Below are 18,857 nucleotides of genomic sequence, written 5' to 3' on the forward strand. Positions count from 1 at the left end.
CCCACTGATTCTGCAACCATTACAATGACCTCCATGGCTAACACAAAAAGGATGGGTGAAATCGCACATCCCATTGGGATTCCAACATCCAAGCTCTGCCACCTAGTTGTAAACTGCTGAGTGGAAAACCTCATCCGGAAATCATTGTAGTACTGCATAACAAATTTTCTCACCTTAGCAGGAATCCATAGGAATTCCATTGCAAACTCAATCAGGACATGGGGAACAGAACCATATGCATTTGCAAGATCAAGCCAAACTACAGCCAGATTTCTTCTCAAACTTTTCGACTTCTGGGTGGTATGCCATATCATACTAATATGTTCAAGGAATCCCGGGAAGCCGGTATTCCTGTCTTCTGCACAGATGTATTCACTAATCCATTCTCTATCACAAATGAAGATATTCTTTCTGCTAGAATGCAAAACATAATCTTCTCCTCTACATTCCCAGTGAAATTGGTTGGAACTGATTCAATGTGGAAGAATTCTCTTCCTTCGGGATGTATACTCCTTCAGCCTCACTCCATGACAAAGGAACAACACCTTGTCTCCACACCACCTTTAACAATCTCCTCAAGTACTTCCTCAGCTCTTCACACTTCTTGAACACCTTGTACAGCAGTCCATTAGGTCCTGGCACTGAACCTGACCTTGCCTTTCTTATGAACTGTTCGACTTCTGCCAGTTTGGTTTCTGACAGATCGAACTTCACTCCTGGCTTGGTAGGCTTCACAAGCCCTGAAATGTCAAGCAAAGGAGCCTCCTGCTGTTCATTAATACATTAAGGAAAAACTAAAATAGAGGCAATGATGGAGTAGGCACAAAAACATGATTGCCTCTCCTCAGGCAGACATCAGTGCAGCTGTAGCACTTTCTGAACATCAGTCCAGTGTACCAAACACGTCAATAGCTTGACCTGGATAACATGGCTGAGAACTATATCTTCTTTTTTTTGTAATTTATTTTTTATTGAAGTTCATCATCAAACAAACATTTCCATAAGATGTATTTCAGATACTATAATCATATAATCATATTTGTCACACATCTCCACATAATATTTATCTGAGGTATACACTTATAGAAAGGAGAGGAAAGAAAGAACAATCGAAAGAAGAAAACTATGTAGAGTAGGGAGTGATTTTTTTTTACAACATAATCATTGATTGCGAGAATAAAATCAGGCCTACAAGATGTTATGTAGTTAAACCATTTTTTCCAGTATGAATAAAATTGTTCCAATTTGTGATTAACATATGTTGTTACCTTCTCCATTTTGTAAATGTTCATTGCAATTTCCATCCATACATTTAAAGCTGGGCTCTCCTGAGATAACCATTTCCCGGTACGGGTCTTTCTACCAGCCACCAGCAGTACATTCATTAATTATTTATATTTATCTCTTTTCAACCATTCTTGAGGTATATACCCAAAATATATGGTCTTAATCTCTAAGTGTATTTATCTGTTAGTGTATCATTGAAATTTGCAGAATATAACTTAATCGATCTCCTCCCTGAGCAAATAAGAACCAAGAAACATGAATAATAAAAAGAAAGGTAATGGAAGTGTGGTTCCAAGGCTGGGGTCTCTAGATGTCCCTGGGTTGGGCTAGAAGAAAAGTCTAGCCGTGGGGGATAGCCCCTCCTACCTGTGAGTTGAGGGCCCCCATTGCAGTACCTATAAAAGTAAGTAAAAAAAATCTATGTCCATTACACAGAAATGATTACCCTGTGTATTCCTCCCACGTATATATTCTCATTTAGGTGGGGGAAAAGGAATGAATAAATGATTTTTTTTAATTGAGTAATATAAAATCCACATTATAACACGTATTTCTTGAGATAGGTATATCACCGTCTATTTTTGCTTCCGTTTGGTTTATCAGCACTTTTAAAGTTAGCCAAACCTTATGGCTCTTCTGGAGGAGGTGAGTGCCGTCCTCGGAGAACTCACAGTCTCTTCTTAATATCCTTCTCTTGTCCTGCTCCCATCCCCTGCTTTCTCGGTTCTCTTACTATTTCCCAAGCAAATCGGGATAACTGCTCAGCCAGGCTTTCCCTTGGTTTGACCACACTAATGGGCAGTCCTCTGTTCTTCATGTCTATAGTCACCTCTTCCACCGTCTGATATAGTTGTATCCCTTCTTGGTAAAATACCCTCAGCTTAGCAGGGTACAGGGTTTGGAATTTAATCTTTTCTTGCTTTAATATTCGTTTCGCTTCGGAATATTCCTTCCATTTCTGTAGGACCACCGGGGGGTAATCATGATCGAAGAATATTAACTTCCTGTTCCAAAACACCCTCTTCTTAACCCAGGCCCTTCGTAGAATCTTCGTCTTGCTCTTGAAACGAAGGAATCTAAGTACTATTGAGCGCGGTTTACCTTCTCTGTCTCTGGGAGGCCGCTGGACAAGTGAACGATACGCCCTTTCAATTTCAATCTCCATAGTCGGGAGAATCTCCAGCGCTTCCCGCAGCAGCTTGTCTACAAAGTCCATCATTGACAATCCCTCCGCTCCTTCAGGAACATTATAAATTCTGATATTTTTCCGTTGCGATCTTCCCTCCTGGTCAAGCAATTTACTTTCCTGTTGATTTAATATTTTTATCGTCTTACTTAGTATCTATTCCATGTTTTGCATGCAATCTTCCACCTTCTCAATTCGAGTCTCTGCCACCGCTATTTTCTGATTGACGTTGGCGAGCTCTGACTTTGTATCATTGAGTTGCTGTTTTATATCTATTTGGACTTCCCTCATCTCCTCCAGAATCCTGATCATATTTGCCACTTCGCCTGAACGAGGCCCAGCGTCAGCCTCGCCACCGCGCGCACATGTAGGAGAGCCACGTGCTGCACCTCTCTCTTCCATAGGCTCTGTAGTGGTGCTTTTATTATCTCCATTCTTTCTCCCCATTCTTGTCCCCCTTATCAATTCAGATATTTTTGAAAGATCTTGTATCTGATGGATTAACAGGGCAAAATATGTGTTTTTCCGGAGGAGCTGTTGATTTAAGCTGCCATTCTGAACGATGACATCACCGGAACCCGAGAACTATGTCTTCTGAGCTTTATTTTGCTATGTTAGGGCTGGCAACTGGAAATCCCAACTCCAGTATTCCAAATAGTTCTTTCTCCCAACCTTATTGTCCTCTGTAGGGGTGTGTGGGGTGTCAGGGAGGGGTAGCACCTCTTGTGGGGGAACATGTCGCGACCTTTTCAAGGCGGTTTGTCCACCTTTGGTCCCCACCTGGCACTCAGCTCTCACCTGTGGCTCCCTGTAGCTGTTTGCATGTGACAGCGGCCACACTCCGGGCAACGGCTTCGACAAGCCGGCTAAACCAGGGGAGGGTAGCCGATGTGTCTCAAACCCTCAGTGAGATAGGGAGATATCTATCCCAGCATGTGAAGACAGACTCTGGTGGATTGAGCGGATGAGACCAATGGAAGGTCCAACGGTCAAGAAGGCAGTCCCTGCTAGCGTCGTGGAACGTGTAGAGCAGGACAAGACACAGAAGACGTCCTGGTCATCCACTGCGCCTAGTCCCACCTCCAGCCGTCTCGACTCTGTCTTGCTACTGGATCCAGATGGGAATTGGGAAGAGAGAGTGAGGCTGACGCTGCGCAACTCTCCCTCACTTAAATCCAAATCATGCGCTAGTCTCAACACCATCAATGGTGTCAAGGTCTGCATCGACGACGACGATAGACGAACATGGATTGTCCTCTGTACACGATTTCCCCTCAATCGCAACTCTCCCGATATTCCTTCTCACTATAGGTGCACAATCGCCCACTGCTGTGTGGTGGCACTATGAGACTACCAGGAAACTGGGCACAGATCTACATAATGCTGTTGGTAATTATTCATGAGTGAACACTGATGGAGTGGCAGTCTTTCCTGTTCGTTGTTGGCTGCTAGAAACTAGAGGAGGCATCTTTGGTGGCAATGCCCCAGAGTTCCTTTCAGCTGACTATGGCCTCCATGAGGAATTATTGAAAATCTCTATCCTTGACAGAGAGGGTATGAATTATTTATTTCATGCAGGTTTGAACTGTAGACTGAATAATGCTCCAGCCCAAAAATTACATTTTCAAAGGAAGTTGAAGATTAGATTTGAATACTGGTCCATAGCACAAAGAGCTGATGGAACTGTGATGTAGCATCTGACCATTTCTGGTCAGATGCTAAATGTATTTCATTGGCTTTGTATCTGTACTCGGCACAATGACAGTAAAGTTGAATCTAGTCTAATCTAATCTAATCTAAACATGATCTGCAGACAAGAGGCTAACCATATTTTTAAGAGAAGTGTAGGTTCATGATGCATCAGTCTTTGAAAGAACTAGAGTAACTATGTCTGCCGCGTATATGTGAATAGAAGAAAAGCAAAAGGCTGACAGTTCCTTTTAGAATATTAAGATGTCACAAGGTCCTTTACAGCTATTTAAGCAGAGTTAAAGAGTATTTACCATTGTAAGAAAGGCAGTTATGCTTACACCAGCGAACATGACACTGAACTGGAACATGACGATTTGTGGGCCATGTTCCCATTTGGTAGAACAAGTTAAAATCTCCCCAGAAATCTCCCCAGAAAGGGAGATCAAGCTGCATATTAAGCAATATTAGAAATAAGCTATATATTCAGACCTCTACTCCGAAACAAATATAACCACTTTTGAACTTACAGCTGAAATTCAGAATAATTGCCTACACAGATTGCTACCAACAGAAGAGGTCAATGCTTTAGAATCTATTTTTCACTTTCCACATGGCTCATTCAATGCAGGTTACAAGAGTCACTTTGCACCTTGTACTACACTGTAGACACACCGCAGAGCTACATGAAAACCAGCAACTAAAGAAACCTACCTGTGAGTGTGCATGCCTGCAGTGACAAATCATTCCATGTGTACGATTTCAGAGACTTTTGCTTTTACTCTTTATCATGCTTACATTTCAGGGAATAAATCTCTTCCACTTCATGTTATTTAGTCCGGACAACAGCACGTTTTAACAGGAACTTTGATGTTTATTTAGTATGCATCTTTATCCTTGATTGTATTTGGTGCTGGTGTTTAAATAAAGAAAACTGTGGCCCCTTTGAAGCGTGCCCACCTGCCTACTCTGAGCTGTGGTTTTCTATTACAGAATATTTACTGCTTGCAGCATCTGCAGCTCGCTGCACTTGACAATGTATTGTTCCAAAGTTGTGTAAATTTAAAATGGTAAGATCTTTGCTCATCTGCTGGTATTCAAAGATCAGGATTGATCACTTACATTGAAGCAGGAAGTTGTTTCGCTATTTCAGTGACTTAGCTGCAAAGAAAGATTGCTTATTCTTCAGAAATTATCCTTACTTGTCAGTAGGTGGATACCAAGAATTCATTTCATTACATGTTAAAGGGTTCGTAGAGATACCATTCACATATCTCAGGAAATTAGTGAACTAGGCTGTGAAACTGTGAAACTAAAGTGTACATCCCTTCAGCTTTCAATAGTAACAGCTTTATTACTCAAAAAAACAGGAAAGCTTCACTAACATTATTTTTACTATTCTTTCATTTCTCTCCCCATGAATAAACAAACCGCATAACGTCAGACTTTACAATAACCTTTCTAATCCTGATGATCCTCCACCAACCAGACTCCAAACTTCAATGACTGGTGAAAGAATTTAAAACAAATACATCCCTGCTGTTAACGATAGATGGACAACCCAACAGACTTAATATCAATTTTTTACACCCAGAACCTTTCCCTGCTTTCTCATAATCACCGTGGTTATGATCCCCAGTGAATCAAGTCTGCTCTCAGCATTGTCCTGAAATGTCAGCCTAGATCTTGTGGAGTGGGATTTAATCACAACTGTGAGGGGAATGTAATATTTACTGTAAGATGGCGGCATGTTCGAATGCAGCCTCTCGGGGCCAACCAAAAGTGGTTTTTTCCTTTGTTAAATGTGGTTTTTTTACGATCGCAAGACTATACTGGACTACTAGGGAGGAGGTAGGAGAAGATGGCGACGCGACGCAGCGCGCACAGCCGTTCCAAATGAATATCCTATGTGTAACTAGGGGGCTATGCACAATCTGGATTTGATGGAGACAGCCATGAGAAGCATGGAGGAATGCCTGGAGTAACTTCTGAAATGCCTGCTTCGCAGCCGCTGCTACTGTGCGATCGAGAATCTCCGGAGGGAAAGGCCCCAAATCCTTGGCTTTGCCTATTGCCTGTTGCCGGGGCCAGGGTCGAAGCGCTCGGCAGAAATAGTGCTCGGTGCTCAGTGTCGGAGAGCTGGTCGGAGGCTCGGAGTTTTTGGACGGACTCGGAGTCGGACTGTGGTCGGATGCTTCCGGGACGCTGCATCGGCAAGTTGGCGGCACTGGAGGTTCACCATCTGCGTGAGATGATGGGATTTTCGAGAGACTTTGAGACTTTTACCGTGCCATGGTCTGTTCTTATCAAATTACGGTATTGCTTTGCACTGTTGTAACTATATGTTATAATTATGTGGTTTTTGTTAATTTTTAAGTCGGTTTGTCATGTGTTTCCGTGATATCATTCTGAAAAACATTGTATCATTTCTTGAAGCATGCATTACTAAATGACAATAAAAGAGGACTGCGTGTCCTCATAATCATCATAATCATACAAGAGATTCGGGTACAGGAGATCTATTACATCAGTGAGCTGCTCACTGATCAGAGTAGTCGGCTGGGGGTTAAAGGAGCCAGCCAGCAGGCTGGAGAAGGGAGAGCTGGATTGACCAGCCTAGAAAATTATGCCTCATATGCCAGGGTGCCGTTTATTGACCTCAGCTCAGTGTTGAACACAATAATCCCTCAGAAGCTGGTGGGTAGACTGTTCTTGGCAGGACTCAACAGCCCTCCTTATTAGTGGATCTTGGACCTCGTTGGAAAGACCTCCGTCAATCCAAGTTGGCACCAACACCTCAAGCTCCATCACTTGAGCACTGGTGCCCCCCATGGCTGTGTGCTCAGTCCACTGCTCCTCACACTGCTGACTGACTCCTGCACTGCCAGATCCAGCTCAAACCACATCATCAAGTTTGCTGATGGTACAACAGCGACTGGCATCATCAGCAGCAATGATGAGTCGGCCTACAGAAAGGAGATCGAGAGACTTGTCAAATGGGGAAGAGAACAACAGCCTGAGTCTCAGTGTCGACTCAGAGCCCAAAGAGATGATTGTGGACTTCAAGAAGGCATAGATGGACCACTCTCCATTGTACATCGATGGATCCGCCATGGAGAGAGTGAAGAGCACAAAGTTCCTGGTTGTGCACATAACATGCGATCTAACCTGGACCCACGACACCTCTTTACTAGTCAAAATGGCAGAGCAGCATGAGGAGACTGGGGCGTGCAAGGCTCCCAGCCCCCATTCTAACAACTCCCTACAGGAACACCAACAAGAGTGGTCCATCAGTGGTCAGCATTGTGAGGTACAGAAGCTGCAAGGCATCGGACTGCAAGATCTTACAGAGGGCAGTAAAAACCGCCGAGAGGGTCATCGTAGTCTCCCACCCCCTATTTGTGACATTTACCAGAGCACTGCAGACGAAGAGCCCAAAATATTGTGGAGAATCCCTCCCACCCCTCCCACATCCCTTTGACTCACTACCGCCAGGAAGGAGGTACAGGGGCATCAGGACTAGGACTGCCCGACTGGGGAACAGCTTCTTCCCCCAGGCTATGAGCCTAACGTATACCCTGCCACTACCGAGCTCTCATCCCTAGGATAGTGAGTCGTTTACTCCACCATTTACCTGCGCTGTGCTTTACTACATGCATTTTAACTAAATTTTATTAACTTATTTAGAGCACATTATTTTGCTTTATGTGCTGCGTGTGATGTATAATGTGTGGGTGCATTGTGGTCCGTAAGAACATTGTTTCATTTGCTTTTATATATGTACAGTCAGATGACAATAAACTTCAAATTTATCAAATACTCTTTTGGATGGTCAAATAGTGAGGAAAAAAAATTATAAAGACAAGCATAAGGCAAAATTTCAGGGTAAGGAATAAAATGTTAAAAGAAGATATGACGAAAAATTTTTTCACCCAGAATGTGATTGCAATCTTAAAGAAATTGCCGAAGTCAGGTACAATCAATATTTAAGAATCATTTGGACAAGCACTTCAATTGCCAGGACATAGTGGCTGGGAAACGGGACTAGGTACTAGATGGTGGCTAAAGATGTAGTGGGCTAAGATGCCAGTTTCTGTGCTGTACTGTATGTCCCCAATGACTATTTTAACTTACTTTATCCAGAGGAGAATAAAGTGACTGAAATACACTCCCTAGGCAAAGGCGCTACCTGCGTAATTTTAATATACTTCATGATCATCTGGTTGGATATTTCTCAAATGCAATGATCACTTAATAGAGAGAAAAAAAATCAATGAAATATCAATCACATTTACCACACTGGATAATCACTCACAGGCTTTGGGGTGCTGACATATTAAAGTAGATCGATTTTTAGCTAAACCAAATATTGAAAATGATCAAAAGCAGTGTGAAGAGCTGCAACATGCAAAGAATGGAAAAAGAGAGAAGACGGTAAAAAATCTCTAGAACTTACCTTAGTAGGAATCCGGTTGGGCAACAAGAACGCTCGCCACGCTGTACAAGCCTGAAATGTGAAAAAGCATGCCAGTAATTCACAAATAGAAAACCAGCTGCGGTAGAGACAAAATACACATAACAGGAACAGCCAGGAAAATATTCAATGTCCCAATCAGCCTATATAAACCCTAACCCTTTATTCCAACATAACTATGCCTTATTACAAATGAAATAACAAGATCTAAGCTCATGCTCCTCTCCAACTGTCTCATAAATATGAGTAGTTGATCTAAAATAATTAACCAAACTCTAATATTTTAATTACAGATGTTTTACTATGACAAACATTTCCCATGTTGTGATAGCCATTCAATTTGCCCATAATCCAGCTGGGTTGTCAAAGAAGTGCAGATCCTCGTGGCTGATGCCTGCTCAACTCATGTACTCCATCATCCATTAAGGCTGACAAAAGGGTGAAAAATTAATGACATTTTATTGAATAAAACTATATAATTTTCTGCAAGCTATCAAACTCTAAACCAAATTATAAAGCGTACATAACTTTGCAAATAATCCTTAGCCATTTCTAATAGGCACAAATAGCCAATAGCAAGAAAGGGAAGTAAAAGCACTAGCTTTAACCAGTGTTTTAAGGGGGAGCAAAGGGGAACTTTTAGGGCAGTAATTCCAATGCTTAGTGCATTCATGGCTGATGGGACAAAGAAAAATGGAAACACAAAATAAATCCAAGTCGGAGAAACACATGTTTTGGATGGCTGTACGAATAGAATAGATTACAGAGATTGAGCTGGGAGGTCATGAAGCCGTTTGAACAAGACGAGAAAAGAGATTTATTCGACTTGAGGCCTTGGGTTATTTTTGGATTTACTCTTTAGCAGTATCCTGAAGACCCAGATCCCATCAGCAATTTCTTGCTTTCCCACATCATCGCAACCATTTGCATTGTCTATGACAGTTATGTTAAGTTGGAAAAATCAAAGCATACTTCCCATGCTCTCCTTTAGTCCAGCACCATGTTATTGAGTAACAGGAACATACACCTCCAAATCTGCAATTGAGAACTGACCATCCGTACAACCATTCTGCCAAAGTACAAGCACGGGCAAATCAAGCTTTAGTGTAAACTCTTCACCCATATTTCACCAGTATATTATTGTTCAGCTGCAAACATCACCCTTTCCAGCCTAGGACAAAAGAAATACTGTCGGGGTGCTTAGTTGCTAATTGCACAGCTCCCTGCTGCTTTTTGCTTCATCCTTACCTGTCCAAGATATTCCCAATATAAACACAAGGCCTCAACTGTGTTTCTTATACTTTAAAATTATAAATTGCACAATCCGGTTTCCTATAGAGCTGACTGAAGAGTTCAAGCCTTTGCAGAAGTTGTTATTAATTGTATTAAATCAATGTCATTCAAAATGACAGCCTTTGATGGATATATTATAAAACTGGCAAAGTTAGCAATTTTCTCCCAGCCAGCTGTAAATGGAACCTTAATTTAATTTTCAAGTTCATTCTCCTGGAGTTTTGATTCTCTAAAAGCTGTAAGTTTGCAGATAGCAATCTTAAGGATACAATGCTCTTGCCTAGCCAACAATCACCAAAAATGTGATTCATAAACAATCAGCTGGAATAATTCATGTAAATCATTTCCAGAAAAGTCATCAGATTAATCTCAGAAAATATCTCAACAGGGATACAGAAAAGTTTAGTTGGAACCAGCAATATGTACTCCAATTGTTTTATCATTAACAAACCTTGAACATCTCCAACTTTGTTAAAGCCTTGTGATTAACTGTTTACTCACTGTCTAAATTACGGCAAAGAGGGATGCTTTGGCTAGGGATCTTTCTTCAATTTGTAAGGAATTGAATTGACTTTATTTCTTACATCCTTCACATGAGGAGTAAAAATCTCTATGTTACATCTCTGTCTAAATGTGCAATGTGCAATCACAGTAATTTATAATAATTTATAATAAATAGAACAGTCAATGTAACACAGAAATACACTCGAATCAGCGTGAGTTAATCAGTCTGATGGCCTGGTGGAAGAATCTGTCCCGGAGCCTGTTGCTTCTGGCGTTTATGCTGCGGTACCATTTCCCGGATGGTAGCAGCCGGAACAGTTTGTAGTTGGGGTGACTCGGGTCCCGAATGATCCTATGGGCCCTTTTCTCACACATATTTTTGTAAAAGTCCTGAATCATGGAAAGTTTACAACTACGGATGCGCTGGGCTGTCTGCACCACTCTCTGCAGAGTCCTGCAGTTGAGGGAAGTACAGTTCCCATACCAGGCAGTGATGCAGCCAGTCAGGATGCTCTCAACTGTGCCCTGTAGAAGGTTCTTGGGATTTGGGGACCCACACCAAACTTCCTCAACCGTCTGAGTCGGAAGAGGCGCTGTTGTGCCTTTTTCACCAAACAGCTGGTGTGTACAGACCACGTGAGGTCCTCAGTGATGTATATGCCGAGGAACTTAAAGCTGTTCACCCTCTCAACCCCAGATCCATTGATGTCAATAGGGTTTAGCCTTTCTCCATTCATCCTGTGATCCACAACCAGCTCCTTTGTTTTTATGTCATTGAAGGAGAGGTTGTTTCCTTGACACCACTCTGTCCGAGAGATGACTCCTTCCCTGTAGGCCACCTCATTATTGTCTGAGATTAGGCCAATCAATGTAGTGTTGTCGGCAAATTTAATTAACAGATTAGACCTGTGGGTGGTGACACAGTCATGGATATACAGGGAGTAAAGGAGTGGACTTAGTACGCAGTCCTGAGGGGCACCTGTGTTGAGGGGCAGAGGGGTGGAGGTGAGGGAGCCCACTCTTACCACCTGACGGCAATCTGACAGGAGGTCCAGGATCCAGCTGTACAAGGCAAGGTCAAGGCCAAGATCTCTAAGCTTCCTGTCAAGCCTGGATGGAATTATGGTGTTGAATGCTGAACTGTAGACCAAGAACAGTATTCTCACATAAGTAGGGCTTTCACTGGAAGCAATTAGATCTTCAGAAACTGCAAGCATTCAGCAGTCCCTTTACATTAGGATGCTTCATTTCTCAGACTGAAGAAATCACAAATTTTCTTATTAATCAGGATAATTTGGTAGAATGCTAAGCAATTGTTCAAAAGGGACTTCTCATTCCATTCTCTGGAGGTTTCTACAATGGACTATTCCAGTATATTCCCAGTAGACGAACTCAACAGATTGCTTCAGGTCTATAGCAGATATCACCACACTAGCCGTACATTTATCTCTGGAGCCTCTGGACAGTAACGTTATTGAGTTCAGCTCCACCTTCGTTACTATAATTCCAAGCGAACCTGTCTCCCACCTCCGACTCAACAGCTCTCTTTGCAACGGATCCTTGGCTTCCTGGCCAACAGACCACAATCAATAAGGATAAGAGGCAACACACTTTTACCCCAAAAGTCTGCATCCTCGACCCCTCCCCTCCCCACCCCCACTCCACTCCCTACGTACTCACGACCACTTGGCCAGATTCTGGTCTAACTCCATGTACAAGTTTGCAGATGGCACCAGTGCAGTGGGCTGCATCTCAGACAGCATTAAATTGGAGTAAAGGAAAGTGATAGAGAGCCCAATGGTTTGGTGTCATGACAACAACCTTTCTTTCAATGTCAGCAAAACAAAAGAGCTGGTCATTTACTTCAGGAAGAAGTGCACGTGCTCCTGCATCAAATGGCACTGAGCTCGAGACAGTTGAAAACTACAAACTCCTAGGAATGAAGGTCAAACCACATAGACTCCACAAGCAAGAAAGCTCAACAGCACCTTTACTTCCTCGGGAGGCATGTCCCCTTTGCCCATTACCAGCCTTTAATCAATGCATCTTTTCCAGAAACCTCATGGTCTGGTAGGGCAAATTCTCTACCTGTGATCACCAGTGACTATAGATTTGTGGGCACAGTTCGGCACATCAAGGAATCAGCATCCCCTCCATGGACACGATCTGCACTTCTTGCTGCCTCAGTAAACCAGCCACTACAATTGAAGACTTCACCCAGCCACCCTGGCCATTCTCTCCTCTGGCTCCATCCCGTCCGGTTGAAGATACAAACACTGAAAGCATGTACCACCCTTCTCAAAGGCAGCTTCTTTCCCACTGTTATAGGGCTATTGAAAGTGTGATAAGATGGGCTCTTGACTTCTATTTCCTTATGACCTTGAAGCTTTTAGTCTACTTGCACTGCACCGTCTCTGTAAATGCAACAACTTACTCTGCACTCTTTTTTTAGCCTTGTACTACCATGACCTGTTATAATGAATTGATCTGTACGAAAGGTGTTTTTCCACTTCAGCTCAGTACACGTGACAATAATAAACCAATTTACCAATTTAAAACTCAAGAATAAAATACTGCCTTTCAATTGTCTATTTGATCCCTAATGTAGATAGTTTTAAAAAAAAATGTTCAGCCTATCATACGAGTTGAACATGCAGAATTTTTCCCAAATTAGTCAGGCCTTCATATTTCCCTTTAACATACAAAAGCTTCCCAAGGCATTGCATAAATTATTACAATTGTTTTCCTATCTTTTCGTATGCAATACCAAGACCCTGACATACAACTATAGATTTGTTTTATATAGGGTCATTCAGGAGGAGTTTCCCAGTTGCTGCATACTGAAACCACTTGGACTTTTCCCCCCAGGCTGGAAATGGCTAATGCATGGGGGTGGGGGGGACTGGGGGAATGTATGGGGGGGGTGGTGTCAGATGTAAGTTTTTTTTCACACAGAGAGTGCTAGGTGAATGGAATGCACTGCCTGGTGTGGTGGTAGAGGCAAATACATTAGGGGCATTTAAGAGACACTTAGATTGGCACATGGATTAAAGAACAATGCAAGGATATGTAGGTTAAATGTCAGTACAAATCATCAGCTGAAGGGCCTGTACTGTGCTCCTCTGTTCTACGATCCAATCAATATATGGAGAGACTCATTGAAAAAAGCTCGAGCATTTAGCTACAAAAATTGCAAGTAAATAGTACAGCATATTTTTTAAAAATCAAAATCCTGGAGAGTTTCCTAAAGGCATTAACACTGGTAATTTTATTTATTAATAAAAATAAAATTCTTGAAGGAAATATTTAGTGGTAGAATTTGGGGAAGTGATGTTAGTGACCATTTTTTTTAAGAACAGTTAGGAACTTGAACTGCTCTGGAAGATCCGGGCATGAGAATCGTAAACACAAAATAATCTGCAGATGCTGGGATCAAAGCAACACTCACAACACACTGGAGGAACTCAGCAGGTCGGGCAGCATCCGTGGAAACGATGAGTCGACGTTTCAGGCCGGAACCCTTAATCAGGACTGCAGAGGGAAGGGGCAGAGGCCCTATAAAGAAGGTGAGGGGAGGGTGGGAAGGAGAAGGCTGGTAGGTTCAGTTGAAAAACCAGTAATTTGAAAGACAAAGCGGTGGAGGAGGGGAAGCAGGGAGGTGATAAGCAGGAAAACAATGGGTAGTAGAAGGAGGCAGAACCATGAGGGAGGTGATAGGCAGCTGGGGGAGGGGTAGAGTGAAATAGGGATAGGGAAAGGGAGGAGGAGGGAACTACCGGAAGTTTGAGAATTCTATGCTCATACCAAGGGGCTGGAGACTACTTAGACGGTATATGAGGTATTGCTCCTCCAACCTGAGTTTAGCCTCATCATGGCAGTAGAGGAGGCCATGTATGGACATATCTGAATGGGAGCGGGAAGCAGAGTTGAAGTGGGTGGCTACCGGGAGATCCTGTCTGTTGTGGTGGACGGAGCAGAGGTGCTCAACGAAGCGGTCCCCCAATCTGCGTCGGGTTTCACCGATGTAGAGGAGGCATGAGAATAATTACCATGTACTAAGTTAAAGGCATTGCGGGATACTTGCAGCTTCTGAAGGTCCGATTCCTGTTCTAATGATTAATAGGACAGCTTAGTTACAAAGCCAACAAGTAAGTAACAATCAAGAGTCTTTCGAAGGGTTTTGGCCCGAAACGTCGACTGTACTTTTTTCCATAGATGCTGCCTGGCCTGCTGAGTTCCTCCAGCATTTTATGTGTGTGTTGCAAGTAAATAACAATTGAATTTGAAGTAATTCAGCGCTTGTTGCCAAATGCCGTGTGGTTTTAGTGAGTTTTAATGAATTATACAAGTACAGTAATACGATGGCTTATCTGGGGTTTTTTTAGCTTGAATGCCCCTTGCAAGGAGCTTTAGAAATTGTGGTCACAGTCTTAACTTTTGTGCACTTATTTCAAATCTGGCACCGCATCTAGGTTCTGTTTAGAAAACCCGGGTACTGCAGTAACTGATATGATTGTTAACTTTTCCTGTAAAAGAAGAACAAAATCAGGGGTACAAGTGCAGCTTTAACCTATGCTTTCTTCAACCTTTTGATCTTATTAAAATACGTGGAAGCTGCTGCAAATACAGAAAAGCTAGGTGGCTTATTTCAAAGGTCATGTGCTGCAACCTAAATACGAATATGCATGCAAATTAATGTAGTGGAAGTAATGCTTCATTGAAACACATTTTCAGCCAAGATAGCCATTGTATATTCATTTGCTGTCATGCATACCTTAGGAGGCAAACTGATATTTGCATGCAAGAATATGTGCTACTTATTTTGAGCTATGGATATATGATTAGTTCCACCTTTACTATATAAGGAAAGGTTTGAAAAGTAAGTGAAATCATAGGTTGAAATTGCACTTACACCTCCACTGTTTCGGCCACACTATCACCTCTGATCCTTATGAAATAGCAACAGATTCACTCTTTTACTGGGAAGCATATTGTGTGTTGCTCTTGTAATTAAAATAATACAACATGTGGACTGCAATTCCAAAGAATGACAAAACGTGAGTTTATAGCAACTCAATATTAGAAACTGATTCCATTAATGTACTCTAACAAAGCTGCCCCTACATCCGTCTGAATGCCTTTCTAATTCTCAGAAGTTATCATAGAGTGGAGCCACACTGTCGCTTAAAAGTAAATTGTGCTCATTACTGGTACACTGGCATCATCAATACTAATAGAGGTTTGGGTAAAATATATATTTTTTAGTCTGGTCTATTCACAACTCAGACAGATGACCTATTTATCACGAGAATCTGTTGGCACCAGGCCTAGCTGAGCATTTATTAGGAACTACCACATTTGTAAACATCAAAAAGCCCACTTCCCTTGCCTGAAATAAATGACTCTTTACATGTACCAAACAATGGGAAGATAATGCCTGATGTGATTTCACCACACGGTTTGAAAATGAAGCACATGAAATCACTGAGGGTTCCGACCCAGAAACAAAAAGTGATCAGGCTCAAAAGATGACTTTTCCTCTCAAAACAACTTGGTCTCTTTTCTGGGGCCCAGGAGAAGCAGAAGCGTAATGTTAAATCAGTTTTATGGTCAGATGGTCCATATTTAGTAACCATTAATAGAATTTTCACTTCCATGTTATTTTCACTAAATCATAATTTAGGATATCAATTTTTAAATCAACAACAAAGGATTAGATCCTAAGGAATGATTCTGAGTTTAAGATTAACTTGAACTTATTTGAATTTACTGTATACAGAATGTTACAAATTAGTTCAATGGCTGAGACTACAGCAATGAAAGAAAGACTTAAATGCTGCATGACAATTCATCTAATGTGATTGGCTTACTGATATTTTTTCCTAATAAACTTACCTTGATTCTCCTTAAAGGCCTCTATCTTATTTAATTCAAATACCATGCTGTTAACACACTCAGCATTCTGACTGTAAGGTTTCATTCTGTTAAGTACCTCTGTAAGGCACTCCTAGATAGTTTCGCTTTTGCGTATTTGATCTTTCCTAAAAATGTTATAACGTCTCAGTTCAGGTAATATTTCAGAAAAGATTGGACACAGATTCATATTGTTCAGCAAAGGTTTGATAAGTTTTAGTACTTATTTTCTTTTCAATTTTTTTCTTATGACCTCGTCAAGCTGCATTCCACTTTCAGTAAGTTATCTGTATCCACTTTGATTTTCAACTCCATTCAGTTTCTCATTATCTAAGAAACATGCAGCTTCCTAATTGTTTCCCACAAAATGCACTGGTTCATTTATAACTGCCATACAAGATTATAAATTTCTTTCATTTTATTTATAGTAACTACCAACCAGCCCACCCCTCCTCCTTCCCCAACATTTGTTGTTTGAAAATTTAGTAATTATACTTGCCATTGTGAGTCCAAATTACTAATTTAAATTATGAAGAGGCTTATTACAATATAGTGTCTTATTTGCAATATACAAGCCATCTATGCAGTATTTCACAGATGTATATGGTAGTGATAGGTCCCTCAAGTGAACTTCAAATCTTCTGACCCAGAACCATACATGCTACCATTTGAGTGACATTTTCACTGCTTCACTGTAGATGCTTTCAGTGATTATGTGAGGATATTAACATTTTGAATTCCGTACTTTAAATCTTTTTAAAAGCCATTATAACATTGGTAGGTCATTTAATTTATCAAGGAATCACAATATAGCATCTATTGAATAAATGTCAATTAATATTATCAGTTAATAGTTAAAATTCTTAAATTTAAGTTTGTTTCAGATAGCAGTCTTAAACTACATAAATTTAAAAATAACATTTTATTTGAATTAGTCATGCATATACAAGATATATGGACCATTTTGTGAGTTGTCTTGCCAACAACAGATAATTTGGTGTGAAATGTATGCATGTGATTTGCAAACACGGTGGTAATTTGCACTTTTAGGAACTGAGTTTTTACAGATTCCATGCCCTTTATACACTCAGATTTTTGGTCGGTATGTATTTTAAAAACACTGAAGGTTGAGGATTTATATTTGGATTTGTGTACTGGCAGACTGATCTATCCAGTTAGTTCAATGTCTGCTGTCTAACATACCAGGTCAGTGTTGGTCGTCACATAATACTAAATTTACCTTATGCACATTAGTTTTTAAGTTTCCTCTCTCCCACAAGGTCTGAGATGGGGGCAAGATCATGACTGTTACTCTCCTTCTCAAACTTCAGCGGTTCAGATATTCTTTTTTAAAAAAAAAGGCTTTTCTTCCTAATATCACAGCCTCACAAGAAAAAAAAAATTGGCAATTCTTTAGCTACTTTGTGTATGAGCATCATAGAACTCATTTCCTATTCATTACTTGGATTCCACCAACCAAAATTAGAAATTCACCTTGCCTAAGTATCCAAAACACTCAGGTGAATACTCCCATCCAAGCTAGATAATTTAATTAACTATAAAACGCATAAATTTCTAAAATATTAATTTTGCTGCTGTGTGCCTTAAAAAAAACAACGATCTGCTGCAGTTTGGAAACTGAGTTCACCGAGCCTGAACCATCTGTTCATTGTGGTTAAGAGCAGAGTTTACATGCCATCTAATACTAACAACCTCCAAGAAACAATCAGCCCTCACTCTGTTATTTCCATCAAAAGATCTCATAGATTCTTCACGCAGACCCAAACTGCATAGATCATGACGCTGTGAAATTCAGTTGTTTCACTGAAGGGTATAAAATGTTCATGATCGTTCAGGACGAAAACTGGCTCAACACACTTGAGTCTACCAACCCTCCATCAACACCAACCCTCTCAGCTCCCACCAGACACTGCATGGGGCAAAATCCTACTCACCCACAAATCTTTGGGATGAACAGAGGAACCGGAATACGTGGTCACTGGGAGAGTGTGCAAACTCTACGCAGACAGCAGAGTTCAGAATTTAACCTGGACAGCTGGAGCTCTGTTGAGGCAGTAGTTCTGGTGGCTCTGCCTCTGGATCACAATAAATCCCATTTCAAAAGAAATAAAAGTAGAGGTAGACTTAGCGACCTATGGTAGCTCTATCATCAACACGTCAAGTCTGCTCTGATCATTCAACCCTCTTCTCCTTTTCTTCTCAATCCACGTCATTCAACATTCACATGTATTCTGAAAATCTGTCACAGTTTAAGAGGCTGAACTGAGTTAGCTGTGACTAGTAGTTCCAAAGGGAACTACCAATGTTTCACCGCCCGTAAGCACATGGGCCTGCTGCAAAAACATGAGGAGCTGAGGGAAAGTTGCTGCCACATACATCCCTCCACAATACCTCTGCAATGCAGCCATGTTGGTGTAAGGATGGGCAGATTTTTGTTTTTCTTTACTTTAATGATTTTAATTCGTTCTTGGTGATTTAATGCTTAATTAT

General features: G+C 41.3%; 1 protein-coding gene across 2 annotated transcripts in view; it reads right to left on the bottom strand.

The window, feature by feature from the left end:
* The window catches only part of carmil2 (capping protein regulator and myosin 1 linker 2), a 172,089-nt gene that overhangs the window by 141,736 nt on the left and 11,496 nt on the right, over positions 1-18,857 (bottom strand). For both annotated transcript variants that reach the window (XM_063067430.1, XM_063067431.1), the window contains exon 3: positions 8,619-8,669. In XM_063067430.1, the coding sequence (XP_062923500.1) occupies positions 8,619-8,669 (51 nt within the window). The remainder of the gene's footprint in view (positions 1-8,618; positions 8,670-18,857) is intronic.

The sequence above is a fragment of the Mobula hypostoma genome, chromosome 14, assembly GCF_963921235.1.
Source record: "Mobula hypostoma chromosome 14, sMobHyp1.1, whole genome shotgun sequence".
NCBI classification, from domain to species: domain Eukaryota; kingdom Metazoa; phylum Chordata; class Chondrichthyes; order Myliobatiformes; family Myliobatidae; genus Mobula; species Mobula hypostoma.